General features: G+C 36.6%; 1 protein-coding gene across 2 annotated transcripts in view; it reads right to left on the minus strand.

The window, feature by feature from the left end:
* Positions 1-5,346: 5,346 nt before the first annotated feature.
* PRMT3 (protein arginine methyltransferase 3) overlaps positions 5,347-15,338 on the minus strand; it is a 105,976-nt gene continuing 95,984 nt past the window's right edge. For both annotated transcript variants that reach the window (XM_072337794.1, XM_072337795.1), the window contains 3 exons: positions 12,836-12,886; positions 12,547-12,634; positions 5,347-6,005 (listed from right to left, as the gene is read on the minus strand). In XM_072337794.1, the coding sequence (XP_072193895.1) occupies positions 5,896-6,005; positions 12,547-12,634; positions 12,836-12,886 (249 nt within the window). In that variant the 3' untranslated portion in view covers positions 5,347-5,895. The remainder of the gene's footprint in view (positions 6,006-12,546; positions 12,635-12,835; positions 12,887-15,338) is intronic.

Below are 15,338 nucleotides of genomic sequence, written 5' to 3' on the forward strand. Positions count from 1 at the left end.
AGCATGCTCCATCAAAGAGAATTCAGAGGGTCAAACTAAGGTGCACACGGAAAAATCCTATTAGAGACCTCAGCATGATGCACACAGAAGAGGCATTCGGTAATGAAGGACCAGGAGCATTCGTCTTTCTTGCTTACCTGTTCTCTGATGGGTACAAACAGAATGAGCTTTACAGTGTAGTTAAGTAAACATTTAAAAGCATTACAGAAAACAAGGAAGATTAAAGAATAAGTCACCAAAAGGGAAAAAGAAAACAAGTTTGGCATCTACATGGAAATGGAGCTCTGTGCACCCATAGTCTTTTCAGATGGAGTTATTTATGTGCAAGTGTGCAAACACAGATATCAGGACACAGACTGGCAGGCAAGAAAACGTAAGCCTATCTTCAATTTCATCTGAATAATAAAAAAAGCTTCTAAGAATCACCAGTCAATTTAATACATCTGACCTTGGGCTAAGCACAACATAAACTACATAAGCATGAATGAAGATTGATAGCTGAGGATTTTTAATTGGGAACAAGGTTGGATTCACTGTCCTCGATGCTATTCAGGACACCTGGACTTCATTACAAAAACATGATAAAAGCATACTTTCCTAATCCGAAAAAAAGAAAACCCAAAACCTCAGTTATTAATCACCAAACAAGCTTCCCCCCTCCCCCCCCCCCTGCCTAACCCAAACTATTTCCTATACAAGAGAGCAAGCATAAAAACAATTATGGGTTATTAAAGCTATTCCAATAGGGCAATGTTTTCCTCAATATTGGCACCTACCACTCTGCTAGCTAAAATAGCCCAAAGCACTTCCCGAGTTATTCAGTAATTAGTTTGCAAGTTAATATCAGAAATGATCAATTTTTTCAGGAATCTTGCTTAAAATGCCAGCCTACTCTCCTGAGATGTTAAAACTCACCTATTAGTTTTAACAGTGGACAAAAACACTAACCACTTGCAGACATTGATTACACGTTCAATATTAATTGCAGGAAAACGTGAAATAAGCAAGATTAAGCCTTATTATTCAGAAAATAATTGTTCAGCCAGCAAATCATGTTGCTGACAGGTTAAGATCTCAATCAGTTGTATTTCTATTCTACTTGTTTACAACAGTAAGAGCACTCCATTGCAGTTCTCAAGATATAAATGCCTTTCCCTTACCTTCTTACCCTAACATGTAAATCCTGCTTTCCTGGTATGGGCTTCTCTTGTCATGAAGAGTATTTTTGCAGAAGTTGCTTTAACTACAAAGCATTCACTGAATACAGTATTGGTCTATAAACATAGTTATTTAGTACATAGCATTTTGAAAATGCACAGTGCAAACGTGAATATTTCAGAGCACTTACAGTATATTCATATATATATTATATATATATTACAATGTTTACACACGTAAGCAGTTCATGACACCAACACTCACCATTCCTAGATGACACTGTAGTTTGACAAGCACACCACCTTTTCCAATTGACAGCCACCAATAGTTAAGAGAAAGGCCAACTCTCATCAACAGGCATGCTATTACCATTATGTGTTCATCTGCCCTTTACCATATGCCAGTTTTCTTTGGAGGGGGTACAGGGGGATATAAGGAACATTAAAGTAAATAAGTAAATTAAAGGTCCTACTATCAATGATACCAAATACAACTGGTAGAGTTTCTTGTGGGCTTTTTAAATTTCTTTTTATTTTTACATGTGGTATTTTGTTGCGCATCGCTGAAACAAGTATGACAAATCTTTCCTATTATTTCATATATCTGATCTCTGAACTGAAATTATGGATCTTTGTATTGTCTTTTTTCTTTATATCCTCTCACCTGTCCATCACAGACTAAACCACTTCTGTACTTCAACACACTTTAGCAGCTCTCTGTTAGCAACAATAACTAATTCAGACGTTCTGGGGACAAAACCCGTATCAGCCCTTGTCTGTACCTGACTTACTGCATCAGCATTCTGTTTCTGCCATGGCTGCAAATCACAGTCTGTACTGATTTCATCAGTATTGCTGATTGCCAAAGCAAAGCTTATGTTTGTACACAATTTTTTGCATCTCTTAGGAATAAACTGCTCATTCAACCCTTCCGTATGTGAGAGACTGTAGGGAGAATGGAAGCAGTCTTGCAAATAGGACAGACTCGGGTGAGTCTCCAGACACCAGGAAGCTCCAGGCATCAGAAATAAGGGAATGCTTTAAGGTAGCACAAGAAACACAAGAGGAAGACTGAGTGGTATAAACATGACAGCATCCAACCAGCAGTGGAGCTTGCTACATGCATTAAAAATGCATTTGTACATCTCAGTATGCAGAAAGGAGAGGGAAAAGAGATATGAGAAATAATTTTCAAGGAAAGAGAGGCAGAGAAATAAGTGCCAAGTTTGAATTTCAAATCTAGACAAAAATAATTCACAGGACACATTCATTTGGTATTTCTTAGTGAGTAAAAGACTGATTCTGACATATAAAGAGTTGCTACTAAGAAAAGAAATACCATGAGATAAATCAGCTCTATTTATTTCAGCTGGTCTGACAGACAAGCATCAGTGAAGATCTGCTTCTCTTCATATTTTTAATACAGGTACACAAAATTCAAGTAATATATCTATCTGAGATGTGAATGACAGACAAGTGACTGTATATTTCTAAATTACAACTAGGACAGTATCTAGGCTGTATCATCGTGTCATAGAAGTAATTTTAACGGGATGTACGTACCTGTCTCCTTGGAAGTACGGATGTAGGGTATTGTAACACTAGGTCAAAGAGTAACACCCTTCATTTGCATCATCTTTGACCATACAGGATTATCATCTCAAGACTGCATGAATTCTACTCTCATCAGTTACTTCTCAACTTTCTGCCTCTGATTTGTTTATTAGAGTCTCTTTAAAAAGAGCATTTACTGATCTCATTTCCTCAGCTGCTGAATTCTCAGATTTACAATTAGAACTGATAAATAACTAACTGTGCTTTCTGATAAATCCTGTACAATCCAATTCCTGGGTTGAGAAAAGCCATCTATAATTGATTGGTTCCTTGCACAGGATGCCGTATGACACTGCCTATTGGATCCATTTTCACCCACATGAATTGGAAGTTCTTTGAAAAAGTAATGAATTTATCACAGTAGTATCTGTCTTTTAGTTGTGTTACTTAACTGTTCTGTTCATTAACATCATTTACCTTTCCCTCACATCTTGTCCCAAATTTAACAATGGTGCAAGAAGAGAACCTTTCAGAATTGTTTTTTTTTTTGAATCTAAATACCAAGCACTGCTCTAATTCTTAACAACTATTACCATTTAGTCTTCCATTTCTGCATTCCAAGTGATACACAATCAGCTTTATCTGCTTCTGCTGGCTATCTGGACATGCACTGGTCATGCTGTTGCAGACAGTTTAACTCCTCTTTAGTCCACCTCCTACTCTTTGCTCCTGGAAGACATAAAGATCAAATCTCCTCATCTTGACATATTTTTGTTTGTTTTTAAGTCACAGCTAACATTTTTCCTTCCTTTTCAACATTTTCCACTATTTTTCATTATTCTCCCCCGCTACCAAAGACTGACAACTCCTTGAGGCCTTTATACCCCTCTCCACTTCTGTTCCTTTTCTCCCTATCTCAACATTCATACACACACAAGCTACACTTCTACAAAATCCGGGGACCCACTGAAAAAATTAAAGTTATAAGGAACCTTGCAAGATTAGAGTCCAACAGCTCAAAACTCAGCCATGCTCAAAGTATGAAACTTGACACATACATGAAACTCTCACAGTAAATTACGTACCAAACAAATTCACTGTTAATACCCACATTATGACAGTTTCAGTCTATCAGTACATTATATTTCTTCGGCACCTTGCAGCAAAGGACAAAAATCTGCACCTCCTACCCTTCATATTTACTGCCTAACACCGATAACTACATCACAAACTCCATCCATCAGTTCAAAGCTAACTGCTGAAATTCCATCTGCGAGATCAATTTTTATGCATAGTTGAACAGTTTGAGTTTCATTCCAAGCATTTTAACAAAGATAAACAACTTATTTTTGAAAGGAATATACATTACCAAGCTAGAAAAACAGTGGCAGGTCACAGAAGCCTATGCATCAACTGTATCACTGTTGTGTGTTCACACTTGTCAAATACTACTGTGATGTAAATCATCTATCTTTATTTTTTATTTAATTGCCTCATTTATTTTTACAGTAAAGTCTACCTTGAAAACGAAATATATAGAATTTATCAGATGTGTGCCATCTCACTTCATAAAATAGAGGCATCTAAACATCAGTGGAAGTAATGCATTCATTACTAGATGAACACAATAGCCAAGGTGTCAGTACAGGTTTAGATCCTTTTGGTGGCCAAGCTCTTATTTAGGCCATTAAAATGAATTAACCAGACTAAGCGAATACACTGAACGCTCCCATTAAGCTGCGCATATGTGCTGAGACCTTGAACATCTAATCAAGACATTTAAGGCTTTAATGGTAATTCATTAGTTTACACATAGGAAGAAGTCCCCAGTCCTCCCAAGCACACAAAATGATCCGGATGCAGATGAGTAAGCTGTGTGTTTCCGCAAGAGAGAATGAAACAGCATTGAAATGGCACAGAGTTCTACAAGGCTGTTCACAATTAAAACTGTGGTAGCACTGCACTAACTGCTGTTTGCTCCCAATACACATTTCACTGCGTGAAAAAAGTGCTGCCTTGCAAAAGAATTTCAGCTTCTGTAATACAAACTTGTACTCTCTTGCCAAATTGGCATAAGCACTGATAACATTCTACTAACCTTTAATTACAGGGGGAAAAAAGAAGTAATTTCCCACACTACAATATCTAATTACTCAAATTTTGTGGAGTAGATTCCAAGGCAAAGAATTTCTGTTTCTTAGTCCTTAAAACAAACAAACAAACACTTAACAGCAATAACAGCAGTTCAGAGATGACTAGCAAAACACCTTCACCTTTGCTCCTTGACATTGCTTTTGAAATCAACACTCAGTAAAAGCACTGGTGTACAATACAAGCACATTAACAGCTTAGTGTTAAATTACACTAGTTTGAACCAAGCGTGTTTAAACATCATGGCACACACATCAATCTTTGACTTCATATTCAACCTCTGTAACCAGCCAAACCAAATCTACTGCTGCAGCAACTGTTCTTAGCATTTTTCCTAAAGCTTCACCAATATACAATTCCATTCTCCCATGCTCCAGTAGGCTAATACAGAAAAAATAACCTTAGTCACAAATAAATGAGCCATCGATGGACAGATAAAAGAATATCCAATTAAATGGGGAAAAAAAGGAAACGGGCAACTGCATTACAAAACACACTCGGATCATTTATTTAGATTAATGTAACTGAAATGTGATACAACTTTTTAATCACAAAGTGGTAAGAAAAATAAAATCTTTGGTGTTGCAAGCCTGCAGTTGGAATTCCAAATTTATTCCCATTGGGATTTTCCAGCTACTGCTGAGCTGCACATCATTTAACTTCTTTTTCCTTTAATGGTAAGTATTGTCAGCTAGAAAATAAAGGAACATTCAGAGATCGTAATGACTTTTCCTCACAGCAAATCTTTAAACTGATTTTTCCCACTCAGATGTCTCAGCTAACCCAAACCTAACACTTCTTTACTCTGCGTTATGTGAAACACAGTGGAGTCTCATTTAGTCATTAGCTGCCATATGCAAGAGTATCCAAAACAATACTCCCTCTCTCAGTTTTAGGTATCATTTTTACACTGTTGTGTGCACACACATACAAAGTTCCACAAGTTTACCATTTTTGGCTCTCAGAAGCAGCAACCAGCAGTTAGATTGAACAGTTAAATGAGACATTTCTCACAGCTATACACATAGAACTTTCATTGAAGGCTGTAGGTCTGCTTTACATCCTTGACCGAAAGAGTTATAAAGAGGGACCGTGGATCTTTTCTGTTTTTGCGGACTGTTATCTTTCCCCTCAAGGCCTCTCCTGCAAGAATGAAGAAAAAAAAAACCACATTAACATGCTTCCATTACTGCATCATGTACACTAAGAAGAGAGGTGCGTTAAGTACATTTATGTTGTATGAGAAGTTGCTCTCAGAGAGCAGGTTTACTTTATGTTTTCAAAGCTCTACGCGTCCACAGTTAAATCAGTTGAGGTGTTGAGTCATACAAATGCTTTATCTCTCAGATGACCCACCAAATGCTCAAGCAAGACACTAACTTTGAGGTCAGAGGACCTTAATCTTGTTTGAGGTCTATAAGAATCTATTTAGTGTCTTTCAGGTATTCAAAAGGTCATTTGTGCCTCAGGCTTACATGCATGTTGAAAGTCCCTATGAAAGTTCAGGAATCACAAATGCTGTTTCAATAGCTTGGCTCAAGCTTTATGGCCAACCTACAAGTCACACTCTTCTTATATTTAGGAAACTACACTACTAAGTCAATAAAAAAAAACCCCACAATTACAAACGTTGCTTCATATTCTAAGGAAATACTACCTATAAGGTATTTTTAGTCATATTTTAAACAAGCTTACCAAGCAGATATCTCAGTTTCACAATGCTTTTGTGAAGATTGCTGCTTTTGGATATTAGTAAAAATTAATCCCAATTTATTTTCAGTCCCTAACAGGGCTTGTATTTTCAGTTCCATTAGCAAGCATGTAGGAAATCCACTCAGATATTTCACACCATAATTTGCAAAACCCAGTGCTCAAGGTCTACAGCATTAAATACTCGGCTACTCTTCTTTTAGTCTCTGGTCCATTCACTTCCATGCCTCACACCCACCACACTCATTGTTACTTTCTTAACACGACTTTAAAAGCTACCATTTGTGACCTGCTAAGGAGTTGAAAAAAGAATTGCACAGATGGTTTCATAGTTTACCTAGACAGATTTGCCTGGTAGAAGGACAAGTCAAAGAAAAAAAAAGAAATACAACATTATAGTTTCTCTTCAGAGGGAGAATTTAACCAACTTGAACATAAAAACATTTTCAGAAATGCACTGAGAAATTCATTATTTCATGTTAATGTTCTCTAATACCGAAGGTTTCTGAAACCGTATAGACTGAAGCAATGAATCTCTACAAGAATAATTAACAATCTATGACTTATATCAGCCCAGACTGCAGTCCTGCCACAAAAAAAACATCATAATACAAAGCAATACAAGAAATGAAGCAATGATCTAAATACAATTAAAAATATATATACACATCTGACTTCATAGAACAGAACTCCCAGATTCTGTTTATATGACAAGTTCTGAAACAAAGCGCTTTTCTCAGCTATTTTTTAATGCAGTAACCACATTAGACCTGCCTTTCTAAACAATCTTTTCTGAGGGCTGAACCAAGCAGCAGCACTGCAACCAAGTAACGGAAAGGTAGTTCTGAACAATTAATCAATGTCACATAGATATAAGATGACTGATGTTTTTTCACCATTGTCCTCTCCTACAAGCTGCCTGGAGGAAGCTGTCTGCAGGACTCAGCTGCATTACCTTGCTCTTATCACGCTTAGCTGAATGCAAGTAAACTACACAGTGCCACTGCAGTTTGATTAGGACAAAACTGAATGCATTATGATCCCCTTCCAGCATTTTTATTAGCCTTTGCTAAGTCCTGAGCTTTGTCCAAAAAGAAAAAACAGAAGAATTCAGCAGAACTGCTGTACAAGCCTGCTAGGGAAATAAGGAAAAAAAATAAATGCATCCCTACCCCTATAGTGACCCACTACCAAGTAACAAATCTCATTACATGCTCTACGGAACACTCTGTGTGCACACTAACCCTTAACACTACTAATCATTTATTTTGGTTCTGACTTTCATCACCGCTGCAATCATAAGCAATCACAACCTTTATTTACATCTGTGCAACAAAATCACCCATACAGCAATACTGTGAGGTAAGGCACTTCTCAGAGCAAGCGCATCTACCACTAAGTCCTTTAGGCCAAGTGACCAGTATTTTTCAATTTATGACTTGATTCATCTGATTTGACTGAACCTGAAGATTTCATGCAACCTTCTGCACACATATCCATAATACATATGTAAAGCTTGAAATGACCCACGGCAATGAGCTTGCAATGTGAAGATTCTCCCTGTCTTTTAATACAGCTTGGTATCCTCTCACTTTCTGGACTACAAAAAACATGGAACGAGTAAATGAAGGCAGGAAGTAATCAAGATCTTACAAGGCTTTTTTCTTTTCTTTTTGTGGAAGAATTTAATGAAATTAAGGCAATTATGTACATGGTACTCAAAGCATTCTTAATTCTGCCCCCCCCCCCATAAAGGTTGTTCTTCAACTTCAAAGATCTTAAGACCAGTCAAAGAAAAATCTCACTGAAACCGTTTTAAAGAGAGCTCTTACAAGACTGCAGTAGACATCTGCTAAAGGCACCTTAACTATCCAGCTGCCATTAAGAAATATCTTCAGAAATCCCTGCTCTAAGGCTGTGACAATCCCCTACATAGCAATAACCACAGGCTTGTAAATGGTAGACATACATGTATTAACAGTTCCACATCAGTGAGATTTGACACCCCTCTTAAAGGTAAGTTCACACATAAGACTGACATTTTAAACAAAATCTAGCCTTCCTCCCTAATTTAAACAAACTGGAGTCACTATCTTAAGCAACACTGAGGTCTAGCAAGTAACTGAAACAAAGCAGGCCTAAAAAGCATCACTTTTGGAAGAGCTGGCTAGAAAGCAGTTCCCATATATCATCCATCTTCTGAAAACGAATATGAACAATGAAAGGTAGAAATGATTTTTTGCAGAAGAGAGAGCATTCCCTTAAACTCAATAACTTGTCCTTAATCTCCCCATTCATCTAATTAATCCACAGGCACCTACAGCTGTAGATGAACCATCACCTTCCCATTTGGCCACGTCACTTACTGAATCACCAACTCAATCTCCAATGAGCAGTTTCTGAGTTGAGCAGAAATCACTGACTGCCAGTATTATTCATCTCCTCTGTGACACTCTTCTTACACAGTCTGCTTGGTTTAAATACTTTTCTGCCTCTTCACTGTTCAGCCCTTTGTGAAACTATCTTAAGTCCCGTGTCTTATTGTCATATGTGAGCCTATTCAAACACAAACACCATCATTTGTGGAGATATTACTTGTAAGTAAACAGTGACTGTTTTAAAGACACCACACTGAAACTGTAGACAGGCAAAACAAACAATAAAATGCCAATTAGGAACCAAATTACCCCACTGGGATACATAATACTGAAGTATTTCAGTATAAGATCTAAACACTCAGACAGACTAACTGCCAGTGTTGTTTTTTGTGTGTGTTTTTTTGTTTTTTTAGATGTTATTCAGTTTGTAAATTTACAGAGAGCTAAACAATTATAGAGACTGGGGAGTTAGAGATCATCAAGGATTTTATGGGGGGTTGGTCATGTAAGCCCTTCTATTTTGCTGTGCCAGCCCCTTTTAGCTGCACTGATAAACAAATCAAGGCTTTATTTCCACTGCAAGGCAATATCAAGAACACAAAACGCTGACAATATACTGTTTTATTGCTAATAGAATTTGCTTGCATATAGATACGGGCTTTAACTTAATGCACTGCTACTGAACAGATTCTGTTGCCCCTTTAAATAAAAAGCTTACAAAAATGATTTTATTTAATAAATGCTTGGGATAACCAAACAAAAACAATATCCTGAACATATTTTTTTTTTGCTTCTAAGATGTAGCAGGAATATCTCCAACAAACAACAAAAGGAAAAGATTCATGTTTGGAACATTTGTAAGAGAAAGCCATGGCTTTGGCATCTGAATTTGAAATAAAGACTTTTTCAAGCTATTAAAACAGCTGCTGAGAGAAGCCTTGTACTCTGTAGGGAGTCCGAAGTACAATACTGTTGTCTGAGAAAACAACAGTTTTCTGGCAATAAAGTATCACGTGGCTTCTTTATATCTACTGCACGCTAAGCAGTTAAAGTCTATCCAACGCGCTGATGCTTTTTTGGTTTTAATTCATCATACATCACCTTCAAGTCTCTCAAAACAGTCTGTGAGGAGGAAAACTAGTTCCTCCAATATGTGACTAGTAAGAAACTTCCCCCACTCCTAAAATAAATCTGCAGAAATGATCCATTAAAACTATACACAAAGCACTCTATCATATTTACTTACCAAGCCAAAACTCAGTAGCAAAGCAGATGTTTTTTGTTCTAGTCTCCAAACCTTTGGATCTAGGTTAAGCCTCTCTTATTTCCTATCTCAGAGGATATGCAAACACTACACACCTAGCACAGGCTGCAGCAGGAACGGCAGAGCAGGGAGGATTAATTACAAGCCCCATCCTTTGGCTTGTAATGGCTTAATTCTGTTACCATTAGAATCAAGAGCAAAATATTCTTTTTTACGGCTAAGAAAATAGATCTACTTGTACAACAAATAACCTGGAGTCAAAGAACTGAAAAAAATTAAGAGGCCTAACATGACAGAACAAAAGAATTCTGCCATGGCATGAAGCAGCATCTCTAATAAATACACAGCAGGTTCAGATACCTGTAAGCTGAACTGATTTTGCAGAGCAAACCCAAACACGGTGTTTTACAACCACTTCAGGTTTACCTTCAAAAGCTGTAAAACATCTGACAGAACTCAAGTAAACTTTACTATTTTGGTCAGACTTTGACATCTGAAAGAACCATTTTTCTTTACTGGAAAAGAAAAAACAACAACAACAAAAATACAAAACACAAACCCAAAACCCTGATGTCTAAAAGACACATTTACCAAACAGGAAAACATTTTACACGTATTTTATACCAACAAATCCAGCTTCTGTGACAATTAAAATACTGGAAACAAGAATCTCCACTGCACCATAATAAACTAGTCATGGCAGCAACAAGATTTGTTACTGTTATAATTTAAAGAAATACGAGCTAATAAAGAGAAAGGAAGAAGATAAAAGACAAAAGTCATCTTGAAGGTCAACCAGGTTACATTCACTGCTTCAAAGCGCACCATTACCACAGCTGTCTTGAGAAAGTCATGGCAAGTAGACAAGAATTCTATAACCAGACACACCTCCAAGTAATTTCCAAAGCTTTCAAAATGTCAAATGATCTATGTAATATTAAATAATGTGCATATTCCAACAAATGTCATTGCACTTTTAAATATTCCCTTCACACTCTATGACATTGGAATGTAATGAAATGCAGCACAGAGACCTCAGCCAGCCTCACCTAGAAAGAGAAGCTGATCAGAACAAAAGCCAAGCACAAATGCACCTAAGCAGCGACAGGATTTAAGAATAGGCAAATATAAATTATTTAAGAGCATAAAACCAAGAGTGACAAAAATGATTTGCCATGTAACACAGATCACTGTGCCTTTTGGAAAGGAACCTCTAGTAAAAAGCTCTGATGGTAACAAGCTACCTCAACACTCCTCCACATCACCACTAAGCCTCTTGACTTCAGTTTATTTTGCAGAATCCACGTAAGTTTCTAGACACTTCTCCCTCAATACGTCTGGTCTGGTTATAAACTCCTCCTTTTGAGACCACATATTGCCATGAGTTTATTTGCTGACAGAAGAACCAAACCCCACAGCCAGATCCACTTTATCCTGATAGCCTGTAAAAAAAACAAGGCCTTCAATATGAGTAACGTTGCCTTGATGTATGCTTCTCTTCTGCACAACTGTTCCTTGATGGTAACAAACACACAGCTGTGTTTACAAAGCAAAGAGTATTTGACTACTTGCATAGAAAGTTACTTTCAAAACTTAATAGATACAGCTAATTAAAACCACTAATATATATCAGTTTAGTCCTCCAAACTTTATTTCAGCAATTCATAGTCTGAATTTTGGGTTATCCCTGACAAAAACAAAAGCCTTTTTACTTGCTTCACGACTGAGATGGAGCAAATGATCAATTTTATTACAACACTCAGCATAACCAAATGACATCCTTCATACTTCAATGGATCATGTTCTTGGTTGTGTGTTCTCTGAAACCATTTTCTATTTATAGAATAATCCCACAGCTCCAGGTACTCATTCATATACTCATGATTCACATTAACAAGTACAGCAAAGTTTATGAGCGGAACAAGAATATCCATGCAATCACTGATACTTTAGAACACAACTAACATCAAAGTAAGAGAACATTAACAGTAGACTCTGGTCTTGAGTTTTTCTTGCACCAGAGAAAAATTGTTTGAAACACAAATAAGATTTCTCATTAACAACACTGTATGGTACTATATAAGTATTGACATATGCCCATTTAGGTATATATCTGCCATTAATTTTGTGGAATATATCAGTATTTCCTACTGCTCTGCAAAAAACAAAACAAACAAACAAACAAAAAAAACAACCCTAAAGAGTAGCTGAAAGACCTCATTACTAATCCTTTTTAATGCTTACATAATTCTTGAAATGTTTTAGAATTACATTTAATGATAATACCAATGTAACACAATTGCTGTTGCACAAGGACTGAATTTCAATATACCTGCTTCAACGGGAATTGGTTTCTCCAGAAGAAAAACTGTTTGTTTCCAGTGTGTTTTGGTACACAGGGGACCAGTTGAAAACAAGACCTGTATGGGAAGAGTTCAAGAGTTTGATTAGAGAACAACATTTTTAATATCAGACTACATCAATCAATTACTAAACACGCATGCCTACGAGTGTTTGCTACAGCAAAACAGACTTGCTGTCAAACACTTTGACATAGAAAAAGAGCTCAAAAAGTATTTACTCTTGGGAAAGTTATTATTAAAATGGACACCACCACGTACCTTGTTGTGACAGCCTTTCTCAAAAAATATATCAAAATAACCTGCAATTGCCTGTAGTAAAGAAAATACAAATAAGATGAAGAATGACAGTCAAAAAACCCTATAATAAATATATTTAAAAATATGGATATGTAATCTGAATGATAGCTAATTAATTTGTCTATTTTTTTTCTTTCTAGTCTAAATCCAGAACAGACAGCATGGTGGCAAATACATCCTAAAGCAATAAACCATTTATGTTGAATCACCTGCTTTAGCTTATCCTCTAATAGCACTTTAGTTGAAGTTTGGAAAGTTCAGAAATGAACCAAGGAGACACTAAGGGACCTTCATGACAAATGAATACCAGATGTTGGAACTGCTGACTCTTCCATCTCTTAAGCAAAAGGTCCTATCACTCATTCACTGCTGAGAATCTCATTCTCAGATGAATTATATCCTTGTCTCTAATACGCCTCTTTCAGGGAAGATTGAGAAGTTTGACAAAGTTTAACTGACCCATCAAGACTACTTTTACTAATGCAGAATCTTTTTTGGATTCCAGTCAGACATCTCAGCCATAAAAATACCTCTCAATCATTGCATCAATACTGTTGGTATGCTTGCAAATAAAACTTAAGATACGATTACTGGCTAAGGGAAGATAAAGGTTGAGATAACAGAAATGCTTTAAGAATTGATGGGAAAAAAAAAAAAACTGGCTTTCAGAGAAAAATGAGACTACCAAGTCATGTTCTTGAGCAGAAAGCAAGAACAGTGCCCCAAACTCCAAGGAGACGTATCACAGGTAGGGTGGCAAACAGCTAGGGACACTTGGCAGCAAGAAGCAACATCTGACATGCTACCCTGAGAAGACATCCCCAGATAAACATTTTTAGGAGATTTGGTTCAGGCTGAAAGGAGACTTCAGTTACAAGCAAAGAAACCATCCCCCTGCTACCTGCTTGTTTCCTGTGCTCAGGGATAGAGAAATCACTTGGACTCATAGCAAAGAAAGAAGGAGTAGACCGAGCATTTGCATGTCTGATAAGTAGCAAAATAGAAAATATTCTTTGCTCAAATGCTTAACAGCTTCCCATCTTGAATCTTCCTACAACTACTGAGCCAAAAACAAAGTAATATATTCTTTCTTAACTTTATTTTCCATAGATGAGAACTTGTATGTATATATTACCAAACCAATGTTTGTTATCATAGGTCTGAGAATTAGGAACTCTATCAAAATCATCTGGAGATAAAAATCACTTCAGAGAAGAGAATGAGAACAAGAATACAATTCCATTATTTGAAACTGTGTGGTGGTGCTTCCATTTCTTTATTTACTTATAAATAAATAGCTTAAAACCAACAGAATGAACATTACTAATGACATTTTCTCAACCTGCACTCATCTTTCCATAAACCTACATTAAGCTACTAATAAAAATATTAACATCTAGAGCAGATTTTATTAAAACACCTTTTGTCTTTGTTTGTAGAGAAACATTTCCCCTTACGCATTGTCAGAAATAACTACACTGTATTTGAAACACCACTTGATCTGCTTGCTCACAGATTCCCCCCAGAGTTGTTCCTCACAGCAAAGTCAAAGTCATGGAAACTCACTACTGAGTTTCATGGAGGTGCTTATCAGAAGCATAATGTGGTACCCAGAGAAGAAATCGGCAAGTCAAAATACCCAATGATGCAAATCTAACAATGACTTTGATTACAATCTTTTCAGGCACTAGCATATCCTGTCTTCCATTTTAATTCCCATTATTTAATATTAGAGGTCGGTGCTCTGTTACTGAATTGAACAATAAATACGTTCTACATATTCAAAGTTCATATAACTCAAAGTTTAAAGCATTTTCAGGTGATTTCACTTCAGTACACAACTGTAAATTGCAGAAGCTACAACAGTTATTCACAAACTTCTATTAAACATGCACTACTACAAAGAAAGCAACTTCCAGTGCCTACAGACTAAAGGAAGAGTTAAGTCCTCCCTTTTTGTAGTAAAATTTAAACACAGAGCTAAGCAGCAAAAAAGGTAAGGAAAAAAAATCACTGCACACACACCTCACAGGCGAGGGTATATTAAAATGAAATAAAGGGCTGGCCAGATTTTCATGAAAGGTGTAAAAATATTACAAAAAAAACACTCTAAAAAACATTTGTAGTCAAACTAATGAAAAGGAACAAGACAATAATGCTGCTGTAAATGTTAGGTGACATTTTGTAACTACCGACTCTTTCTTTTGTCTTAAGCATGATGTTAACTGTTATTTCTTCCACTGCAGTCTTGGTTTTGCTCAGCCTTTGACAGATCATCAACAACTGCACAAAGCATCAACCATCAAGAACTTATCTGGCAGAAGCTTTCAAATGCCAGTCTCTTGAATATCATACAACAAAAATGATGGCTTTTAAACTGGTAATAAATAACTAAAACTTTACCTAGATGTATGTTCCAGCCTCAAAGGATGCTAAACATAAGAAATGATGCAGAATTATTATT

Source organism: Excalfactoria chinensis, chromosome 5 (assembly GCF_039878825.1).
Source record: "Excalfactoria chinensis isolate bCotChi1 chromosome 5, bCotChi1.hap2, whole genome shotgun sequence".
Lineage (NCBI taxonomy): Eukaryota > Metazoa > Chordata > Aves > Galliformes > Phasianidae > Excalfactoria > Excalfactoria chinensis.